Source organism: Staurois parvus, unplaced genomic scaffold (genome assembly GCF_062004578.1).
Source record: "Staurois parvus isolate SC_StPar_1 unplaced genomic scaffold, SC_StPar_1.0 ptg000361l, whole genome shotgun sequence".
NCBI lineage: Eukaryota > Metazoa > Chordata > Amphibia > Anura > Ranidae > Staurois > Staurois parvus.
The window spans coordinates 3,830,050-3,853,310 of record NW_028318157.1 but is presented as its reverse complement, the minus strand read 5'-3'; the positions used below and the strand labels follow the sequence as shown (position 1 = coordinate 3,853,310).

The window sequence follows — 23,261 nt, the reverse complement described above, 5'->3', positions numbered from 1 at the left end:
TGTGGAACCTAAGGGTTAATCCTCTGCATTGTGTAAAAAGGCAATTTGATCCTGTCTTCTCTGTTCCTCTCCTTTTTTAAGCAACCACCTCTTATCTCCTAATAAGACAGACTGAACTGTAGGCATTTTGCAAATGCTCTGTTTGGTGAGTGTTGCTAGAGAGTTTTTTTTTCTTTCTTGGGAGAGTACATGTGATCAGCACCGGGCCAATCAGCAATGGTCAGACAGAGGTGAGGGGTTTTGCATCCTCCTAGAGCACAAAGAAAACTTCTACAAACTTTATCTAGTGCTGGGCAATGATAGAAGCGAACTGTGATGAAAAAAGGTATTTAGCATTTTTTTTACTAAAATAATTGCACTTCCATGTTCTGTGCACTGTCACACCAGAAATAGTGGATGCAGGGTCCTGGGTTTAGTAACACTTTAACCACTTCCCGACCGGCCGTTGTATATAAACGGCCGGACGGTGGCACTGCAGGGTCGGGTGGCCGTCTATAAACTGCCTCCCCGCACCCTGCTTGTGCGCGCTCCCTGGGAGCGCGCAGCACCGCGATCCGGTGCCCGCTGTGTCCTCCGGACACAGTGGAACACCGATCATCGGACGGGACCTCTGTACGAGGTCCCGATCATGTGATCACTGATTGGCCAATCAGTGATCACATGCAAAGTAGTAAGCAAGATGTCACTTCTGACATCATTGCTTACTATGTGTGAAATCTGTGAATGATCGCAGAGGTCACATGGTACAAGGCTATTCACAAAAGCCTTGTACCATGTGACAAGCTGTGACCAATCACAGCTCACTCAGTTCTTCTCAATGAGTGCATGAATGCACACAGAGAGAAAGAGAAATGATTGCTTTTACATCCTATATGGGTGTAAAAGCAATCAGTGTAAAAAAAAAAAAAAAAATCTTCATGTACTGCTAGGGTGACAGTATGTAAAAAAATAAAAATAAAAATAAAAAATAATATAAAAAAATAAAATAAAAATGTAAAAAAAATGTTTAAAAATTATAATTTTTGCTTATAAACTAATTTGGATTTTTTTTTTTTTACTAAAAAGATAACGGAATACATTTTGACTAAGATTTATGATGAAATATTATTTATTTGCAAAATTTTATAAAAAAAACACTTTTTTTTCAAAATTTTTGGACATTTCATTTACATAGCAAAAAAAATACAAATCCCAGTGGTGAATAAATACCACCAAAATAAAGCTTTATCTATCTAAAAAAAATGGTAAAAAATTCATTTGGGTACAGTGTTGCATGACCACGCAATTGTCATTCAAAGTGTGATAGCGCTAAAAGCTGAAAATTGCCCTGGTCAGGAAGGGGGTAAAAGTGTCCGGTCTGGAAGTGGTTAAGGTAAGTTGAATGTAGAGTATAGGTGCACAGTAATAAAGACGTTTTAAAAATTGCAACAGACATAACATAAATACAACCAAACCAATTTGACTTTAGATATACCACTAGTGACCACAATATGTAGTGAAATTCAACATGTATAAAAAATATAAATGTCATTCATAATTGAATAAAAAGTCTGATATGACACAATAGACTGTGTATGAAAGTGCTGTTACATGAAGATTATTTAAGATTCTTGCTGTATATCTTTGGAAGAAGGTCTTCATGTTTCACAGATTCACCTCTTCTTCAGGACCAATAAAGATTTTTTGTACATAAGAACATTCATAAGTAATCATAAAAACAATAAGTCATATGGGCAAAGAATAAATATTTACATACATTATATATTTATATTACATGTGCACCACATACACACAGTACAACAAATCTTACCTTCAGACTTATCGGGGACAAGAACAACAAAATTATTTGGGTGGCTGTGATCAGTAGAATGCGCCTGCCAACCCATGGGAGAGAGTCCCAGGGATTCTAGCACCAAAGAATTGCCTAAAGAAAAGAGAAAGGTGGACACTGAATAAATACTGGAGTTGCCACCATACTGGAACTACTCACATGGGGCCTAATAATAATATAATGTATGTAAAACTGAAGTCATTGGTTTCAGGCTCATCTATATTGGCAACCCGATCTGGTGTGGTGTTTTATGACATACACCCCAATGTGGGGATTTAACTAGGTACATATCCTGTAGTTGACTCTGCATAAATAGACACAATCCTACACATCAGTGCCTATAATAGGGCATTAATGTGCCTTTTGTTGGTAAATCGCTAAGAGTATAGCTACTCAGGAAGATGGAAAGAGGTCCTGCTCACCAAATGGAAACCTAGGTTGTCAATCAATTCTTCAGCAGTGTTAAAACATCAAAGCATGCATACACTACCGGCTCGTCCTAACAAACAAAGTAGCCAGAAGTTACCATTTGTGGATCCCCATAATCATGGGGTACATATCACACCACCAGGACACTTTGTAGGAAAATTCCTCCAATGTTAGGAATACCAGCCAGCTATATGTCTGTAGGGTGTCCTCACAACTGGTGCCTCAAAAGTGCCTAAATACCCCAGGAGCTATCATAGTCCTTTACCAACATCATAGAACTTTTAGGAATGCAAAAACTGGTATTCAAGCATTAGCTGCTGCAGTCTGTATGATGAGTGTAAAAGATGGAACCACTGAGGAAAATTTGCTAAAACTGGAGCACTAGAATCTGTTGTAGCTGTGCATGGCAGCCAGTTAGCTTCTAACTTCAACTTCTTTAATTAAGCTTTCACAAAAGCAAGGAGTGCAGCTCTATATAAAATTAAACCTTAATTGCAGAAAATTGAGAATGAGAATAAAATTAAATATAAATATAAAAATAAGTCCACTGTAATATCAAAATAAGGATTCCTCAAGTGGCCGCTTATCAGCTGTATACACAGGCCTCCACACCTCAGCCCCAGTGTTTTTAGGCATTGCTGCGGACCTGAAGAAGTAAGTGCTTTGAGACCAGATCGGTATCCTTTCCTTACACCAATGAGGGACCACCAGAGGATTCCGTTTCCGGGCTGTCTTTATCCAAGATCCTAGGATGCATGTGATCCAGATATGCGTTTTTGTACTGGGTTTCTGGTGAGTAGGCAATTTATTCATATTACCACAACGGGAGACCGGATTGCATCTACAACATTAGAAATTTCACTGTGGACTGAGGAATCCTTATTTTTATATTACAGTGGACTTATTTTTATATTTATATTTAATTTTATTCTCATTCTCAATTTTCTGCAATTAAGGTTTAATTTTATATAGCGCTGCACTCCTTGCTTTTGTGATTTTATTAGGTTTTTGTGGTTCCTTTTTAGTGCATTGGTCGCTTTTGGGATTGCGCTCACAAATTTACATTTTCTGATCTTTAATTAAGCTTTGACAATAAAACTTGGAAGCCGATTGATTCTATGAAGAGCTGCACCAAATTTTGCACCCTCCAGTTTTAGTAAATCTCCCTCTATATATACATTTTAACATTAGGTGATGTTATTTATTAAGGACCACTGCCAAAATTCGATCATAATGTGAAAAAATTGATCTGTCAGTGATCTTCTAGACCGTTGTATATAAAAGGGATTCAAACTGCCATGGGAAGTTGGCTTCTGGCATCTGTAATCCACTTTAAACACTCTTCTTCAATAACCGATATCAGCCAAGCAGAATCCTCTTTCATTGTCCTGTCATAGTCTGAAAACTCATTGGTTTCTTTGGATTGCCTTTATTCCTCTTTGCATTGCCTTGAATTAACCTAATTCTATTTGGTTCTGCAGTATGAGCCACAAGGATGCCTGTTAATAGAATTTCACATTAACATTACATTTGTAAACTTTATCTGCAGTCACTATATTGTGCATTTTAAAATGTGCTTCTAAACTGATAGTATGTGAAAGAGACATAATCCTCCCGTAGATTAAATTACTGGCTAGTTGAAGGGTTTAGTCTTTGGTTTGGGATTAGCATAGGGATTAAATCTTCTGTGAATTACCTGCATAAACTAGATACATAGCTGTGATTTGTCTTTGTAATTTGTCTAATTTTTTTTTTCTTTTGTCCATTTTAACTGGTCCTTGTGGGGGACATCACATGCATAGGCAAAAAATGTATTTTGGTCATAGTTTACCATACATATTTCCTTCCAAACTGCCTTTTTATGTATGACATACAGTCAGTGCCAGGACAAGGCCATCTGGCGCCGAGGGCAAAGATGCCAAATGCCGCCCGCATCCCCCCCAAGATGTATGAACATTATGTAAAGTGACTAATTAATACAAAAAAGTGTAGCGCTAAATAAATATACAATATATATAAAAATAATAAACAGTGTAGTGACACACACAATCCCCTTAAAAACACAAAGAAGGGGATAGCACACAAAATTGTGCAACACGTGACTTCCCACTAAGGGAATATAGCAAGTGATGAATACTCCAATAGTGATTCACAAAAAAATGTTTTTGTGAATCACTATTGGAGTATTCATCACTTGCTATATTCCCTTAGTGGGAAGTCACGTGTTGCACAATTTTGTGTGCTATCCCCTTCTTTGTGTTTTTAAGGGGATTGTGTGTCACTAACCTGTTATTTTTATATATATTGTATATTTATTTAGCGCTACACTTTTTTGTATTAATTAGTCACTTCACCTAATAGTTAATAAGGTTAGTGTCAGCAGCTTCTAGGGTTAGGGCTCTATTTCAAGCGCAGGAGGATTTTTTCTTTATGAACATTATGTGTCGGCAAAAATTTCCCTACAACCTCCTGAAAATTTGAGTTCTAATCTGCATGCTTACCCCCTAAGCATGAATTTCCTTTGAAAGTCAAATTCTCCAAAACAAAAATTCCCCTTCTTCCCAGTACAAATTCCACTCCCTCATTGAAACCCCAACCCTGCCTAAATCTATGCCCTACCATCCCCCCTCCCAGCTCAAATCCTCTCCTTCCCCAAATTCCCCCCTCCTATCCCAATCCTCTACTTATCAAATTTCCCCTCTGAGTGCAAATCCCCCTCAACATCCTTACTAGCATAAATCCTTCCCCCAAATCCCCCTAAATTACCCTTCCTAGCAGACCCCCAAATCACTTATTGTGTGTCCCTTGGGGCCCCTGTGGACAATAGTCTATGCTTACTCATACCATTGTAGGAAATAAATTCTGTAGAATGGGTTCTAGTAGTTAAATGGCTTGGTTTATTTATTTCACACTCTTATTTGTCTGTGTGGTCCATTCCTTTTCTCTTATGTTTCTTTGGATCTTTTATAATAGATCTTGCTGAAAGAAACATCAAATGTGGCACAAATAATTTTTAAAGGAGCTCTTTCTTTTTTCTCTTATTTTGATTCTTTTTTTTGCACGTGTTTTTAGAGGATACATATTTTTTTTGTGGTAAATATACTTGCATTTCTCTAGTTGGTCATTTTTGAGAACAAATAGGATGGTACTGAGGAAAATGCAATATATTATAGTAATATATTATAGTAAGTCTCATGTGTAGTTTTTACATTCTGTGTTTTCTGAAACATGTCCCCAGTCTATGAATATCTTCTAAAGCAGTGGTCTCCATACTGCTGACTGGGGGTCGGATGCTGCCCTTTTCCTGCCTTTTATCCAGCCCTTGGGGCACTTTTCCTCCCACTGATGCAAAATACTATTCCTCCAATTCCACCAACAATGGGGCATAAATCCTGTTATTGATATCAACAACCAGGCACTATTTCTCCCATTGGCACCAATGATGGGGCACCATTCCTTCCACTGACACCAACAATGGTGTACTATTCCTCCCCCTAAAGTCAGAGATTCATTGTTTACTCCCACTGACGCCAGGACAATTTCTACTTCCAATGGTCACAGTCTTGCCGCCCTAAAGTATGATGAACAGTAAACTAGCCTTTTTGTTTAGAGACCCCTGATCTAAAGCATATCTCCAGTCTCCAACAACTCCTACAACCGGTTTTCATTCTCAGACCATTTCCTGTTACATGTCTACAGTCTGACAGCTTTCAGAATTACATTAACATAATAAAAGTGCAGCGCTATGGAAAATTATAAATATAAATGACCAGACCTTTAAGGAGGCTTCTGCTGGTTTATACAGTGCGTACTTACCTTACGCATCTGGTGAGTGCGTAATCTTACTACATTATTCGGAGCACCACCATTGGATTGTCTACTGGGAATTTTTATATTTGCACAGACTGTCACCTTTATTGTATAGATATCTGTCATCTATTTATAATACTTATTGCCAGTTTCGCATACGGACGCATGATCATATATATTTATAATTTTCCATAGTGCTGCACTTTTATTATTTTTTTGTGATTTATATAAGGTTTTATATTGGTTGCTTTGAGTGCTATAGCTGCTTACTGAAGAGCGTTCACTTTTCTATTATATTTCAGAATTACATTCACTGAATATTATGTGCAGCTTATTTCTGAAGTCAGGGGCCGCATTTGAGGTGCCCTATATTATGAGATTTGACCACCACTGCTTTTATAGTTTTGTAAGCAAGCTAATGTCACATTTTGAAGCCTTCAGAAGGAACATCAAAGAACTCTATGAAAATGAATCCATACTTCATGAACGTTTCATCTTAAAATCAGTGCTTTTGAAACCGACAACATGCTGGCTTATGAATATGACAATTCAACCTAATTCCTAGAGCCTTTGTTGCTCTGTCCTCTTTAGTTTATGCAACCTAAAAACTGTTCCTAACTTAGTCTAATGCCCAAACTTCTACCTGACAAACCTAACTGGTGTTCAGAACTTGCCCTCATTACAATGAGCTGAAAGCTGCTGTTGGCTTAATATAGCCCTGAACTCAGCACACCACAGTGGTAAATGATAAAATTCGCTATGGCAAAGGTAGTCCACCAATGTCATTTATAGGCTCCTCACCCAGGTGCTGCAGCTAAATACCAGAGTGCCCTAGGGCTGGAGCTGAGAGAGCTCAAAAACTGCTGTCCGTTAAATGTAAGGTTGATGGTGGCTTTCCTTCTTTTTTTTTTTTTTTTTTTTTTTTTTTTTTTTTTTTAGCGTTTCTTAAAACTATTTTCATTCAACATTCCAACCTTCTGGCTTTGAGGCATGTCTGTAATTAGTTTTTTTTTTTTTTTCTACACAATTAAACAATTGAATGAACATTTTCCAAGTTTGGTGATTCCATACTTTTTGCCAGGGGTTTTAGTTTACAGAGGAGATAGTCTAGGTTAAAGTGGTTATAGAGTCAAATAATTTTTTACTTTAATATGCATTCCCTGTTGCTAAATAGCAAGTCACAATGTATGTGTAACAAGAAAACACATTTCTCTAAAACTAGGACTGGCTGTCTATAAAGAATGGGCAGGGTTTAGATCAAGGGTGCTCAGGGGAGCCCTCTGTTGTGGCCCATGACCTAAAACCAGGGTAGTGCATGCCCATGCTCAAGGATGGCAGGTTGGCAAGCCCAGATTGCAATCAATGGGTTGCTGACCTGCAATCCTAGAGCATCAGAGTGCATGGAGCCGGCAGCTGAGGAAGAAGGTGGCCACGTATGGAGCAGGAGCTGCATAAGCTGATTTTTTTCCCTCTGTAGTGCTGGCTCCTGTCTCAGGTGGAGTGATACCAAGTGTACTTCAATAAATATACATAAATGGTGCAGCATAACCTCACTATATTCACTGACTCCTATATATTGTTGCACTATCCCCTGTGAAAATCTAAATGTCTGGTGTCAGGCAAGTGCTACAGTACACCTCCCTCTTGGCAGATAAAATAAACAAATTCCTATGTGAATAGAATCAACCTAAATATAAATAAAATTATCATAAGTAACGGTGTTGATGCTGTGACACAATTACCAAGTGTGTGTTTCGTGTGAGTAATTTGTGCCTCATAAACCAATATACTAGAAGGCAATCAGACAAATGATTACTTTAGTAACATATTTGTTTTCGATATGAGACTAGCATGCAGAAAAAAGACTATCATTCATTTTATATTCTCATCATGTGCACGAGACCCAAGGTCCACTATAGCATTTAATAATTTAGTTACTGACTTTTGGGCATTCAGCTGCTCGACCATGGAAACCCATTCCATGAAGCTCTCTACGCACTGTTGTGCTAATCTGAAGGCCACACAAAGTATGGAGATCTTTATCTATTGACTCTGCAGACAGTTGGTGACTTCTGTGAGCTTCAGCATGTGCTGACCCCGCTCTGTCATTTTACGTGGCCTACCACTTAGTGGCCAAATTGATGTTGTTCCCAGTTGCTTCCACTTTGTTATAATACCACTAACAGTTGACCGTGGAATATTTAGTAGCAAGGAAATTTCATGGATGGACTTATTGCACAGGTAGCAACCTATCATGGTACCATGCTTGAATTCACTGAGCTCCTGAAAGCGACCCATTCTTTCACAAATGTTTGTAGAAGCAGTCTGCATGCCTAGGTGCTTGATTTTATACACCTGTGACCATGGAGGTGATTGGAACACCCGAATCCAATGATTTGGAGTGGTGTCTCAGTACTTTTGGCAATATAGTGTATATTCCCCTGTAAGAGACACAGGCAATAAAATATTTTGTCTTTACCTTTTTGATTCTGCATCAATCTTTATAATGTAATACATTATATAATGCAACAAATATTATACATTACATTATAACAAAATACAGATCTATCAGGCCTCTTCATATATTAGTACTAAAGTGCAGTATCAAGAACATGCAATATGTATTTAGGGAAATACAGTGATGTGCATTCAAAATGCCAGTCATCGCACAAAATCATATGCAGAAAAATGCCCAAAAGAAGTATAACAAAGTTCAAAATTGCATTCATTCTTTTTCATGCAAAGTGTGTATCCAGCCTGACTTTGAACTGCTGATTAAAGAAAATGATTTTATTTTCCCGGTTGAAATATTTTTCTAGCTTTCAGACGAATAACCTACATTTGTAAAGCTCTGCACATCATTGTTCTTTTTACTAAAAGCAGGTCAATGGCTCCTGGTAATGTAGGACATCTTATGTTGGGCAATACAAATGGCAGTTTTTACAGTAGTTTGAACACTGCCTTTTATAGTCTGCAAGTGTCAGCTGCTGCCTTCACTAACAACTGTCTTTTTTTTTTTTTTTTTTCTTCGCAGGGCCCCACCTATAATTGGCTACTTGCCCTTCGAAGTGCTGGGGACATCAGGTTATGACTACTATCATGCGGATGACCTGGAGCTGCTAGCGAGGTGCCATGTTCACTGTGAGTTACTCTTCCCTTGCTTATGGTGAAAACATTGATCTGCTTTTAATGTGTGTACATTTAAGAGCCTTGGCTTATTTCACAGCAACGGTAAACATGAAGGTCCTTTTTATTCCTGTGACATGGTTCTGCTTGATATTCGCTTTTTGAAAAGCTATGACTTTATAAAAGGTGTTCTAGCTTACCGCTAGGACAGCGAACCAAAGGCATTATAACCCGTTTTAGCTATGCATCATTTACCACTGCATTTATTGTAGCAGGGATTTAAATAAGGATCAAGAAAAGCATGGATCACAATTTCACAAAACATTTATACATGCCTTCATTTTTTTCCAACCAGTGACCACTATTGCTTGGGAAAAGGGAATTCTTAGTGCTACTGACTACCAGTGCTTGGGAGGATAAGGGGGATTGTTGGTGCCACTGACCACTAATGCTTGGGATGGGGGCTTCTTAGTGCTAATGGCCACCGTTTGGGGGGGATAGGGGGTGATTCTCATTGACACTTACTACCAATGCTTTGGGGTGGGGGGGAATTTGTTTCCTCAACTCATGAAGGTATCGCTCTTACTTGGATTCTTAAGTTGGGAGGTATGCCAGCAGGAGGCACTCTGGCCAGAAATGTTTCATTTTTCTATTAGCAGATCATATCTGTCAAGATCACTCACAGATATAAAATCACAGGCAAGAAACGTTCTCACGCAACCTTAGTGCATTGTCATCCTTATGGAATTCTTCAGATGAACACATCCACAGACAATTTGCATTGAACATTGCTGAGATTAAAATCTGCTTGAGATGTGGATCTAGGTATACACCTGGTTTGCATCATCTGTATTTGAATATGATTTCTTCAGAGGTGATCTACTATAATTGAATAAAGAGTGCTTGTTCTCATGTCCTGTTTAAGTGCAGTAACCCATAGCAACCAATCAGAATCCATCCTGATCTGGTCTATATACACGTAATTAGTACTTAATTATAAGGCTAGGTTCTCATTACTGTGGGCAAACATGCTACTTTTTTAGCAGGCACGCGTGGGTGCCATTAATTCTTAATGGCACGCCCATGCCTCAGCAAATGCAGTGCTATTTAAAAAAAAAAAAAAAAAAAAGGTTGTGGACTTTTTCCACCTGTTTCTGCATGTAGGTCACCCATTGAAATGAATGGGCTGCCTACCCGTAGAACGCAGGTCTCACTGTGAACCTAGCCGTAGGCTTTATCATATGAGGCCAAAAGTATTTGACCACACAGTTCCTTTAAGTGTCTACTGGAGCAGATCTCTATAGAATGGAATAAAAAATGTATCTTGCCTCATCTATTAATAGTAAAGGTCTTTTTACCATAAGCAACATTACAGGTTGCTGAGACTTTGTGACTGCTTGTTTAGGCATCTATGTACTGCCAGGCATATAATGGGGGTTGATTTACTAAAACTGAAGACTGCTGAATCTGGTGCAGCTCTTGCATAGACAGGATTTGTGTCAAAGCTTAACTGAACAAACTGTAGTTAAATGCCAGTTGGCTACCATGCACAGCTGCACCAGATTTTGCACTCTCCAGTTTTAGTTAATCAACCCTTGTATATTTAACCAGCCACTAGTCCATCATAAAGTTTAGTCTGTTTGCTCAATTTCTCCTCTCCTAGATTTTCTCCGCCTTTTTTGCCCCAGACCAGGGGCGGACTGACCATTTGGAAACTTGGGCACTGCCCGAGGGCCCGGGGCTAGTAGGGGGGCCCCATGAGATGCCCCTGGTACCTTTTTCATAGGCTTTTTTGAGTTTGGGCAAGGACACGGGCCCCATGATCCCCTATTGCCCGGGGGCCCCATGAGTTGTCAGTCCGCCCCTGCCCCAGACCCCTAATATGCCTCCTGGTTAAACCTACACATAACTTCAGTAAACATGCCCGAAAGTTTATGAATCATATTCCTACTGTGGCTTGCTTAGCAGTTTCAGCATCTTGAATGTCCTATACCCCTCCTAGACTCACCATGTTAAAAAAACTTTTAGTTTCCTGGAATCTGTATGTACCTTCCATCAGCCTCGACCTAAGTAGCTGAGATTGTTGGTTTAGCCTGTTCTACTCCACTCTAGGGCCCTAATCTTTAACATAAGACTTAGGCTTGCCATAGAGTTGAAAACCAAAAGTTCTGTTGATCAAAAGCCGAAAATGGTGCTTACGAATGTGCCATCATTTGCTTTGTTTATCTAAAATAGAAAAACCTAGTATGACAGATAAGGCACATTTTATTTGCGGTACAAAAAATTGTGTCGCAGCTGGTGCACTAATGATGCAAAAAACAAACTGTCGACAACTGACTAGAATTTTTGTTCAGTTTTCGACTCCTCTATGGCATACTTAAATGTCTAAGGTTGAGACTTCTTGATCAACTCCTAAGTAGCACAAAGGTTGAAACTGAAATGAACTAGGTGACCAAAGTTTCCATCAGTCCAATTTTTCACCCTTCCATCCCATTCTCCATCACTCTAGATTTGGTTTTTACAAATTCATTTTTTTTTTCCTGAAACATAAGTGGTTACCAGAAGATTCCCTATGATTATATTGGGCCAGAGCCTCTGAGTCCTATCTTTTATTTTCTCCTTTGCTTGTAGAGACTTTCTGTGTCCTCTGCTGTGATTACGTGGGGTCATCTCATGTACGGGAAATTAGGATGTGTTATAATGTGAAGATATCATTATCATGAAGTCTCAACTAACTGAAGCAGAACAAAGTTTCTGCCTTTTGTTAAACCATTCTTCAGAGCAGCACAGGATTGTTAACGTCTTTGACAGTGAGATCTATCAGGTTATGGGAAGGATCTTGTCACAACACAATGTCTGATTTATCTCAGACTGCATCTTCAGAAGTACAGCATGAGACAAGGTTTCTAGGTTACTAGCACTGGAGGAAAAGCAGGCAAACCTGTATCTTATTTCACTTGTGTGAGAAGAATGAAGTTTTGTTGAATATGAGACCAAAGTGTAGCGTTAGGATTACCAGAGAAAAGTGGACTTCATAAGAAAATTAACTTGGCAGCATAAAAAGGTGACTCACTCCATATACAGTGTATTTTTAATTTAAACTCCATTCATAACAAAAACTGTAATTGCCTAAAGCTGATGTCCTGACAAATATTTAAAATGCAATATATTAATGCACTTATGTACAGTATTCAATAAAAACATTAAATCTATTTTTACACATAACTAACATAGGTAACAAAATTAGTTTTATTAGCAGTAATCTCCTGTACAACAGATCTCAGACTGGGAGAGGGGGCAGCTCTGCAGCATTGTCCCTTTTGGTTTTTCAAAAAAAAAAGCTTATTTCATTATTTAGTTGCAGGCAAACTAGGAGGGCGCAACCACCCACATGAAAGAAAAATATATTTGAAATAAATTTTAAAAATATTCTTCCCAAATATATTGCCATATATTTGAAATACTACAATTTTGGCCATGTTCTCTCTCGTTCTCTGTTCTCTCTCGTTCTCTGTTCTCTCTCGTTCTCTGTTCTCTCTCGTTCTCTGTTCTCTCTCGTTCTCTGTTCTCTCTCGTTCTCTGTTCTCTCTCGTTCTCTGTTCTCTCTCGTTCTCTGTTCTCTCTCGTTCTCTGTTCTCTCTCGTTCTCTGTTCTCTCTCGTTCTCTGTTCTCTCTCGTTCTCTGTTCTCTCTCGTTCTCTGTTCTCTCTCGTTCTCTGTTCTCTCTCGTTCTCTGTTCTCTCTCGTTCTCTGTTCTCTCTCGTTCTCTGTTCTCTCTCGTTCTATATATATATATATATATATATATATATATATATATATATATATATATATATATATATGTGTATTCTTTTCTACCCAGCCTAGATCTCAATTTAATATATTTTGGCCCTTTCCTTTCAAATATCTAACACCAGTTATTTTGCTTTCTTTTATGGAAATCCAGTAATGCAATATGGAAAAGGAACATCCTGTTACTACAGGTTTTTAACCAAAGGACAACAATGGATCTGGCTGCAGACACACTACTACATCACTTACCACCAGTGGAATTCCAAGCCCGAGTTCATTGTTTGCACTCACACCGTTGTTAGGTAAGTAATGATTATGTTCTATACTTGACGATGGAGTTGTAAATATCAGTTTAACAGGTTTGTTGTTTGCTGACTCAAAATACGGCATGTTGCCAAAATCCTGCAGCTGTTTGGCACTATGCTGTTCTTATTATGGAATTCAGGTTTAATGTGACTTTTTTGGGAGGCGTGTGATAAATATGTAAGATTTAAACTTTACAGATTTCTGTTGACTACTACTTTATAGAAATGTTCTGTGTTATCTGAGCTTTTATAAGATCACACATATAACTGTCAATAAAATCACATAAAATAGTCCCCCACAATTCCACTCGACTTGGTGAAGACCAAGTTGTCATGGATCATGGTCATGTATCATGGTCAATGAATGCCTTTCAGCAGTTTATGCAAAAAGTCTACCCTCTTCAAGAAAATATGGAAACTCTGGATTAAATATCTTTCGGATGTCTTATAAGATTTACACAGTAGCATACATGTTGACTGGATAGGGTGCACACCTTACTTCATTTCTTCTTTCTTTTCGGCTCCTTTCTTCATTTTTCTCTTCTTATTGGGCTCCTTTCTTCGTTTCTCTTCTTACTGTTTCCTTCATATGACAATTAGGCCACTAATTCTGAGGGCATTTGAAGCACGCAATAAATATAGGCCCACATCTGTGGGGTGCGATGCGTGTCTAATGTGGTTGCATCAGCCATTTGTTACTCTACCCTTTACCCACCAATTCTACCCAACACGGGAAGGATTATTCTTGCAATATTGTTGTATCACCCAAACACCTTCCTTTTGTGCCATCTCCGGTGGGGTGATGTAAAATTCTGTTTGTGCTTGCAAAACCTCATTGTAAATATTTATACCTCTAGAGTTATGTTTTGGGAATATTGTACTAGCTGGAAACTTGTTTCTTGCTTTTTTTGTAATTCATTGCACTCTGGTATGTGTCAATGGCATTCTATTTGTCATATGCAAAAATGTTGACATTTTTTGTAATTTCATTGAAACACTTAATACAAATGAATGGAAAAGAAAATCCTATGATTTTGTTTAGGAACATCTGCTGTTGTGATCTACTAGTTTCTAATATTTAACTGAATGTCTATATATTCTGGTTTTAGCTATGCATGTGCAGTTCAGCTAATCTGTTTGCAGTAAATGGCGCCCTCTTCTGGCTTCATTTAGTTTCAGTTCAGATCACATAATTGGTTTCTGCTGTATTGAAACTTTTTAGAGCAATGTTAGTGTAGTAAAATAAATTGGGGCCTAAGATAAATCTGGACTCTGTAAATGCTGACATTCTTGCGGTGTCATTGACCTGGAACAAGTATTCACTTTGGGAAAGTCAAAAGTTCTTACCTGCATACTCAAAGCTCACAACTTTCTGAATTGCTAAAGAGGGGCATTTATTAGCAACAGTATGTAGGTAAAGGACAGGTCTCTTCCACTGCCCCAGTTACCTGGACCACAGATCTAATATGTAGAAAATGATTAGTTAAACCACACAAGTGCTTTTTGACCTCCTATGTTTTTTATATCCACTTCAGGATGACCTACTGCACTTATACTGCAAAAGGCCAGCCCCGCAGCGCCAAATCACGTACATGAATGTGATTTGGTATTAACGGGTAGGGTGCGCAAACATGTGCACCGCTGCCCTGGCTGTGCTGTCATGCGCTACAACACAAGCCAATCAGTGGGTTCAGTCCAATAATTGATGACCAGGACCCACTGATTGACTGAGTTAATGACAGAAAAAAGCGCTGTGTTTGTAAACAACACAGGGCTCTCTACAGACAGCAGCAATGTTTTGTTTTCTTTTAGCAAGTGTACGTGAGTAAAAAATTGGCACGTTGCTTAGCAAAAATAGCACACAGTACACAAAATAAACATTGTAGGCACACAGTTAACCCTTTGCCCCTAAATGTTAACCCCTTCCCAACCAGTGTCATTGGTACAATGGCAGCGTATATTAGCACTGATCACTGTGTTTGTGTCACTGGAGATGTCAGTGTCTGTTAGTTCCCACCTAGTGTCAGTTAGTGTAAGATTGCCCTTCGCGCTGTCACAGTCCCACTATAAGTTGCTGATCACCGCCATTACTAGTGTAAATAAATAGATAAAAATTCCAGTATATATACCATTGTTTGTAGATGCTAACACTTTAACACAAACAAACTAATTTACACTTAGTGGGATTTTTTTGTTTACCAAAGACATGTACCAGAATAAATTTTGGCCTAAATGTATGAAGAAATTATATATTTTTTACATATTATTGGATATGTTTTATAACAAAGTAAAAACCTTTTTCCACAATTTTCTGTCATTTGTTTATTTCACAAAAAATAAAAACAGTGGTGATCAAATATGACCAAAAAAAAGCTCTGTGTGTATTAAAAAAATGGTGTTAATTTTGTTTGGGTACAGCTTTGTATGACAGCGCAATTACAAATTAGCGCAGTGCTAAAAAGCAAAAAATGGCCTGGTCATGAAGGGGGTGTAACCTTCCGGAGCAGAAGTAGATAATGCAAAGTGGGGCCCAGATTGGGAATATGATGAAAAAGAGGGATCTTACTGGGACACTGATGTCATGGGGGAACTATGCCAGGGGTGCTCTGGTGGTTCTGTAATGTAAAGGGAGGCCAATATGTGGGAACTCTGATGGTGACTATAATGTAGAAGGGGCTTTTATGGGAACTATGGTGTAAAAGGGAGCCTAGCGGAGGGAGTTGTGATGGGAAAGATGATGTAAAGGGGAGCTCTGGTGGGAACTGTGATCTAAAGGGGGGTCCTGACTAAGAGCCTGGTGTAAAAGGGGCTCAAATGGGGACAGTGTTGCATTATCAGTTAAAGTAGAGCAGTGGTAAATAGCAAAAAATGGCCTGGTCATTAATGGGGTAAAATCTTCCCGAGCTGAAGTGGATATTGGCTTTTCAAAATAACAAATACAGTGATATAGGAATTTGGATAAAACACTTAGTGCAGCATAACGCTTATAGTAAAATAGTACAACTCGTATAGAGATGTACACATCAGACCAAAAAGAGGGACAACTGAGGCTGCACAAGGGACGGGTGGCTTTGGTCTCAAAAGAGGGAAAGTCCATCCAAACAAGGGACAATTTGGAGCTATGTGTACTTGTTCCAAATATTGTAGCCATAGGATCATTATGCAGGCAAGCAACTAATAGCGTCAAAAGCTATGGTCAACAAGGCTGTTTCCATGTTCCTCACATGACAGGGTTCCTTTACTCATAACATAATAGACAATTCCATGTTTTCAGCTTGTCTACAAGGGTTTGTTTGCATTAACTTTTCAGAATAGTAATATACTGTAAGTTTTTAGTTGTGCTTTTAATTTTAAAGGATTATGCATGCGATCATATCTGAAAGATTCGGTTTCACTCTAGGACTTTGACTCAGAATAATATACAATACAAATCTTGCAATGCTGGCCAGCAAATGGGGGTAATTTACAACCGGTTTTAACATTGTGAAAGCAGAGAACTCATTTGCATACATTTGCAAATGGAAGCCATGCTCAAATGTATGCAAATGAGACCTCTGGTTTTATTAAAAATTTAGAAATAGGTTTAAACTCTGTGCTGGCTAGCAGGGTTAAGTACTGGGAAATTTTGTACAGCGAGCTTTGCTGTAAATTGCCGCTCACACCTGCACCGTTCTAATGGTAAATTGATTGGAAATCCCTGCATAGCAGCAGCAGGCTGCCAGGAGGGGAAATAAAATCAATTTTATTTAATCCACATAGCATGCATACAGATAATGTGTTTTAGCATCAGCTTTCATCCATGTCAGGAATATTCTTGTGATATAGACTGCTGTAGCTTGCTGGGTTAAAGTTTTAGCAGACCGTTGTTTTGAATGAGAAGTGATGTCTATGGCTGGTGCACAGTAAATAAATTGAGTTACTATGTTGTCTTTTTTTACTTAGAAAATAACATAAGCGCTTACTGTAAATGCATAAGTAAATAAATCTAGTATATGATAGTTTACTTTATATTGGGCTTCTGTAAATGGGTCATGTTACTTGCGGTATATACACTGAACATATTAATATGCCGACTGCATTTTATGACAGTGAATCAGAGTTCCGTCTGTCATTACTTATAATCATAATAGGTTTTAGCGGAACAACTATGTGTTATAAAATTGAAGGTGTTTCCCAAGCAACTGGGCCCCTTGTACATTGCTCTGGGCTGCTACATGAATTAATAGGTGGACCTGTCTTTCGCACTACCAGCTGGTAAAATCAGTATTGAAGTCTTCTAGGCACACGTGATCATGCTCTAGTATACTGTATTTAAAGGGGCCATGTCACCAACTTACAAAAATGCAAGTACATGTAAAGAAAAATCAAGTATTTTACATGCTTACTTACAGGTTGTTTTTTTTCTTTTTTTGTTTTATTCACTTGCAATGTGCCTTTAAACTTGCTAGATAATGTGCCTATTTCAAGAATATCAATTCCCTAGCACAGCCCCTTCTCCTTTTGTATGCCATAGCCCTCTCCATATCTGCAAGTGTCTATTCTCTGTGTCTCTGTGCTGGCCCAACTGCTCCACCTCTCTCCTCGTCAACCTACATAACTTGATATGTAGCAGCCGGGGAGAAACGGGGAATACAGGGGAAGTGTCACAGCAACAGCATTAATGCAGGCCATAAAGAACCAGAAAACACAAATGCTCCTGCGCTTGGGGATGGACTCGATGCAGGCTACAACCACATAAGGAATGTCCTGGAACATGCACACCTTGCTGCCCTCAAATGGACCGGGGAAATCCAAATATACTGAATGAGGAAAGAAAAAACAGAGGGCGCACAGGCCTAGTGCATTACCATAAAAAATGTTTAATAAAAAATAATTATTGTACTCACAAACGACAATATAGTCAAGGCACATCATAAAGAACAGCTGGGTCAACACCACGCTGAGTAACAGTCCGTAATAGGGAGTATAGACATCCAAAAGGCTGATGCGTTTCGAGGACCAAAGGCTCTGAGGAAGAGGCAAGTCCTCGAAAGGCATCAGCCTTTTGGATGTCTATACTCTGTATTACGGACTGTTACTCAGCGCGGTGTTGACCCAGCTGTTCTTTATGATGTGCCTTGAATATATTGTCGTTTGTGAGTACAATACATTATTTTTATTAAACATTTTTTATGGTAATGCACTAGGCCTGTGCACCCTCTTTGTTCTTTCCTCATTTAATGCAGGCCATACATGGGTCTAATTACAAACTAATTTTCTTTAGAAAATCGGAAATTTAGTGCATGTTGTAACCCGATAGTGCCACCATTGATTTCGAAATTCAACCAACCAAGCCTTCAATTTCTCCTCATGTTGCTACAGATAAGAATTTTAGTGGCCAAGAATTTTCTTTTCTTTCCAGGTCACAGCTTTATATTTCTTGCACGATTCTCCCATCATTGATTTGAAATTTTTTCATTTTTAAAAAAAAGTTCTAACATACCCGATCACTCAAATTCGATGGTCACACAAAAGTTGTCCATTTCTGTGACCCACTAATGGTGCGAAGTTTAAACGTAAATTCTTAGAAAAGATTTTCGAAAGAAAATTCTTTTGGCATTCAACCCATGTATGGGCCGGCTTAAGTCTGCTGGGACTGCTGACATTACATTTAAGATGGTGGCACCCAGCTCAAGTTTCAGGTCTTTTGCGCATCTACACAAGGAAGGCTTTAAAAGACAAGTATGGGTTATACAAAAAAACTAAATCATTATGCTCACCTAGGTGGATGCAGCAGCATCGATCCAATGCTGAATCTTTCCCCCACCGGCTTTGCACTGAGAACTGGATGATTGGACACTGCTGATCACTCAGTTCTCTCCTCCACTCTAAGCAGAGAGACAGAACTGTCAGTCACTGGCTCTCTGCTCTGCCCCTCCAGCGCTCACTGGATTTCTGGGCTGTGGATCGCTGAGAGACTGGGCCAGATGCTAGTCCAGGCTTCTGGATGGATTTGACCATATGGTCAGGATCTTTTTAGAGCCTAAAATGGGTCACAGAAGTACAGAATGAACTGCACCCCTGTGATGCTTAGGAGAAGTAAAGCCAAAAAGATTTGGCTACACATCTCCTTTATCAGGTAAATAACATGCTAAAAATACATTACATGCACATGTAGTCTTATGGGAAGATTTTTGTCAAGCAGGATTTTTTTTAAAAAAGATCAACTTTAGTGCTTCAACTGTGAAACCTTAGTCTTCCTATTGTTTATAATTACTTGGAGTGCAGTAAAAGGGGACTGCACTGTGTACCTCTACAAAAGGCAGCTGTTTGGATTATTAATGCAAAATGAACCTTAAGCTAACTGAAATCAAGAGTGATCAATAAGTATAAGAAATCTGTAAAAACCACAAACTACTTTGACTATTTTTGCTATGGGTGAGCAATTGAGCTCTCCTAGACACTGACAATTACCGATCAATCTCCATGTCCTGCTGTACAGACACATAGCAAAGTATTGAAAGTTTGTATTTTGTCACAAGAGCTGTTTTTTCCTCGTTCAGTCCTACTCTGCTCTAAAATGCTAAAGAGGAGTAGAAACATACGGGGATATGCTAGAAGTAGGCTTTTATATAGTGTGCCTTGTATGACCATTTTAGATACCAAGTGTGCTTACTGGAGTTTTCTGGATGTATGTTGGCCATCCTAACTGTTCATATATTCTTGTGTATGTGATGGCATGTTTTTGTCATTTATCAGTTATGCTGAAGTTCGAGCAGAGAGGAGGAGAGACCTTGGGCTTGAGGAGTCGGCTTTAGAACTGGCAGACCCATCATTAAAGGTACACTGCAACATCATATGAAAAGGAAATTTATTTTATGGTGCACAGGATCAGTGTTTTTAGGAATATTCTGCCCTATTTCATTATACAAACCTTAGAAACTAAATATGTCATCTTAGGTAAAGATATCCCCTTTAACTACCAAACAGATAATTTGGGGATTTCAACACTGTTATCATTGTGGAAGAGTGGTCATCAGTTGTGAAGATCATGATATAGGGTAGGGCATGCAAACAAGGGATAGCATTAAAGTTAGCGTTGAATTACAGGAAGTTATTTGACGCTTGGGGTTACATGGAGAGTTTGGGTCAGAGGTACAGGGAGGGTTTGGATTTGGGTTACAGGGTGCGTTGGTAGTAGACTCTCATGGTGAATTTGTGTTAGGCTTACAAGGAGTGTTTGGATTATGGTTACATAGAGGATTTTTTGGGTTACGGGAAGGATGAGGATTACAGCACTGCTTGAAGCCAGAAACCTGAGTACCCTGCTGGCATCCAGATAGTAGAAGCTGGTGTCCTTGCATTGATTCAGGGCAATGGAAGTGAAAGAAACAAACGCAGCATCAACCTCCCCAGTGTGAATGGCTGTGTTGGCCTCAGCTACTGTTCCAGCCACGCCCTTTGATGAGTTTTACCCCGCCCACAAGGGCTTGATCACAGAACTCACCTCTGTGACCAATCCCTGGTGGGAGGGGCAAAATGCGCCAAAGGGTGTGACTGGAGCGTTAGTTGAGGCCATCGCTGCCATTCACACTGGGGAGGTTGATGCGGTGTTTGTTTCCTTCACTTCCATTGTCCTGGGTTACAGGAAGGGTTACAGTTAGTCAAAAGAATACTGATATAGAAGAACAGCGTATGCAAACAAGCAGGTAGGGTTACATAATGGAGCTTTAGTATTAGGGTTGATGTTACATGGTTGATGTTTGCATTGCAGTGTTAGGGTTATATAGAGGATTTGTGTTGGGGTTACAGAGAGAGTTGGTGTTAGGTTTGGGTTACATGGAGGGTTAGTGTTACAGGGAGGGTTTAGGATTTGTTATAAAGAGGTTTGGGTTAGGGTTACAGGGAGAGTTAGTGTTAAGGCTACATAGAGGGTTTGTTTTAGGGTTTCAGGAAAGGTGACGGTGAGGGAATTGCATGCCGATCCTAAAACCGTTCCGGTCTCCAAGCGCTCAAAGCAAATGTTCTGAAATGTATTAGTCTGGCTACTACAAACCACGTACCTCAGTGCTGTCATTTCTAGACTCTTATGTGCCTAGAAAATCATAACCTGATTATGATTATTGTACTTTAAAAATGGAAAGGTCATTTGTTTAGTGATATATTTTTTTTAATGGATACGATCCGCCTCTTTGCATCAACACAAAGGATTCCTTCCTCATTGTTTCAAATATAAAATAATTGAAAAATCCAAAAATGGCACTGAGGTCTTCTTATTTATGACCTTTGAAGGTGGATGAAGCTGGGAACTGTAGTATAGACAGCTCACAGCCATTTAACGCCCGTGTAGCCACCTACTACTACAATATCAATGCTTGGCTTTGATTAAAGACAAAGTGCATACATGTATTTCTGTAGGTTTACCATGTGTATAATCTTTGACTATGTACTATAAGTGTCCAGTGTGAGTCCACCCTTTCATTTTGCCTGAAAGCCCCATGAGGGCATGGATGATATTGAAAACTGTACTATTGTGTAAATTTTACTTTGTGAAACGACTGATTAGTTTTCCTCTTTCAGAGCCAGAACACTTACTTGGACATTAGACCGTGTACAAATAACCAAGAGCCAAGCAGAGAAGGAATGTCTGTGTCATCACATAGCTCTCGCAGATCATCTCATACTGCTCTCTCAGACTCTGCATGTATGTATACTGATATAATGGTCCTCCAGTGAAAACTAAGATAATGTTATTTACTGTCTGACTTTTTTTTTGCACAAACCATATTATTTGTACTTTAGTCCACAAGGAAACATGGAAAAAAGCAGTTTGTTAAGCAATATGGTCGCTAACTAAACTGATCTAAAACAATCCCCAGTTTGTTTCATGAATTATATTACGTTGCTCCATAAGACCTAAGTGATATGAAAGCTTTTATGGTTATTCTTTTTATTTATTTGAGTAGCATTAACAGGTGTGGGATCCTGTGTTGCCCTACTTCATAAGGAACTGAAGGTGCCACATCTTCACTATCCTACTGAATGGGCGGCAGTAGGGTGGTTGGTTTGAATCCCAACCATGGCACTACCTGTGAGGACTTTCCATGTTCTCACCGTGCCTGTGTGGGTTTCCTCTCACACTTCAAAGACATGCCGGTAGGTTAATTGGTTCCTGTCTAAACTGGCCCTTGTATGTGTATGTATGAATGTGAGTTAGGGACCTTAGATTATAAGCTCCTTGAGGGTTAGGAACTGATGTGAATGCCCAATATATATGTGAAACGCTGTGTGAATTTAGGCCCTATATCTGTAATAAATAAGCTGCAGCTGTATGCTCACTTACAGAGCATTTCATTGAGAGCATTTCAACACATTCTGCTGCAGTGTCCAATTACTGTGTGTCCCGTGCCACACTTTGTGGACACCCTAATTAGGGTTTATTACCTGTTGTGCAAATGAAAGATACGGTACTTTAATTAGGATGCTCAAGAATTGTCCCATAGGACCTTCTCCATTGGACAGTGCTGCTGCTGTGATTCCAGAGGTGATGTTAATATCAGTGAAGGTGCAGCTGGAGTACATAGAGTAGGGTAGTGAAGTGCAGACATGGCAAGTAAGAAATTAAAACGAATGGACAGCTATAGGAATATGTTGTGCATGCCTTGTTAACTGTTGTCAAAAAGACAGATTCTGACTTGGCAGGCAAACCTCATTGTGGAGTTACAAGGATGCTTATGAGTATCATTGGGCTATCTGTATTCAGTGTCCCCCACAAAATGCTGTTTTAATTTCTTAAATGATTGAATGGTGACTATGCAGCATGGATGTACAGTAAGCAGTGGTGAGCTAAGCTTCATTGGTCTTCCTGGATGGATAGCTATTGAGTGGGACAGGTTCTCTTTGTATAGAACCATAAGGTAAACTATAGCTGGTGCTAGAGGAAATTTGTTAAGCTGCAGTAACAAATGCCAACACCCTTTCTCTATTTGC

The 23,261-nt window shown here is 39.1% G+C and overlaps 1 protein-coding gene across 3 annotated transcripts in view; it reads left to right on the top strand.

The window, feature by feature from the left end:
• The window catches only part of PASD1 (PAS domain containing repressor 1), a 79,417-nt gene that overhangs the window by 33,603 nt on the left and 22,553 nt on the right, over nt 1–23,261 (top strand). For 2 of the 3 annotated variants that reach the window (XM_089684876.1, XM_089684874.1), the window contains exons 9-12: nt 9,105–9,211; nt 13,142–13,289; nt 20,031–20,112; nt 21,852–21,975. In XM_089684876.1, coding sequence (XP_089541002.1) covers nt 9,105–9,211; nt 13,142–13,289; nt 20,031–20,112; nt 21,852–21,975 — 461 coding nt within the window. Of the gene's footprint in view, nt 1–9,104; nt 9,212–13,141; nt 13,290–20,030; nt 20,113–21,289; nt 21,295–21,851; nt 21,976–23,261 lie in introns of all 3 variants that reach the window. The other variant, XM_089684875.1, reaches the window with a different exon arrangement.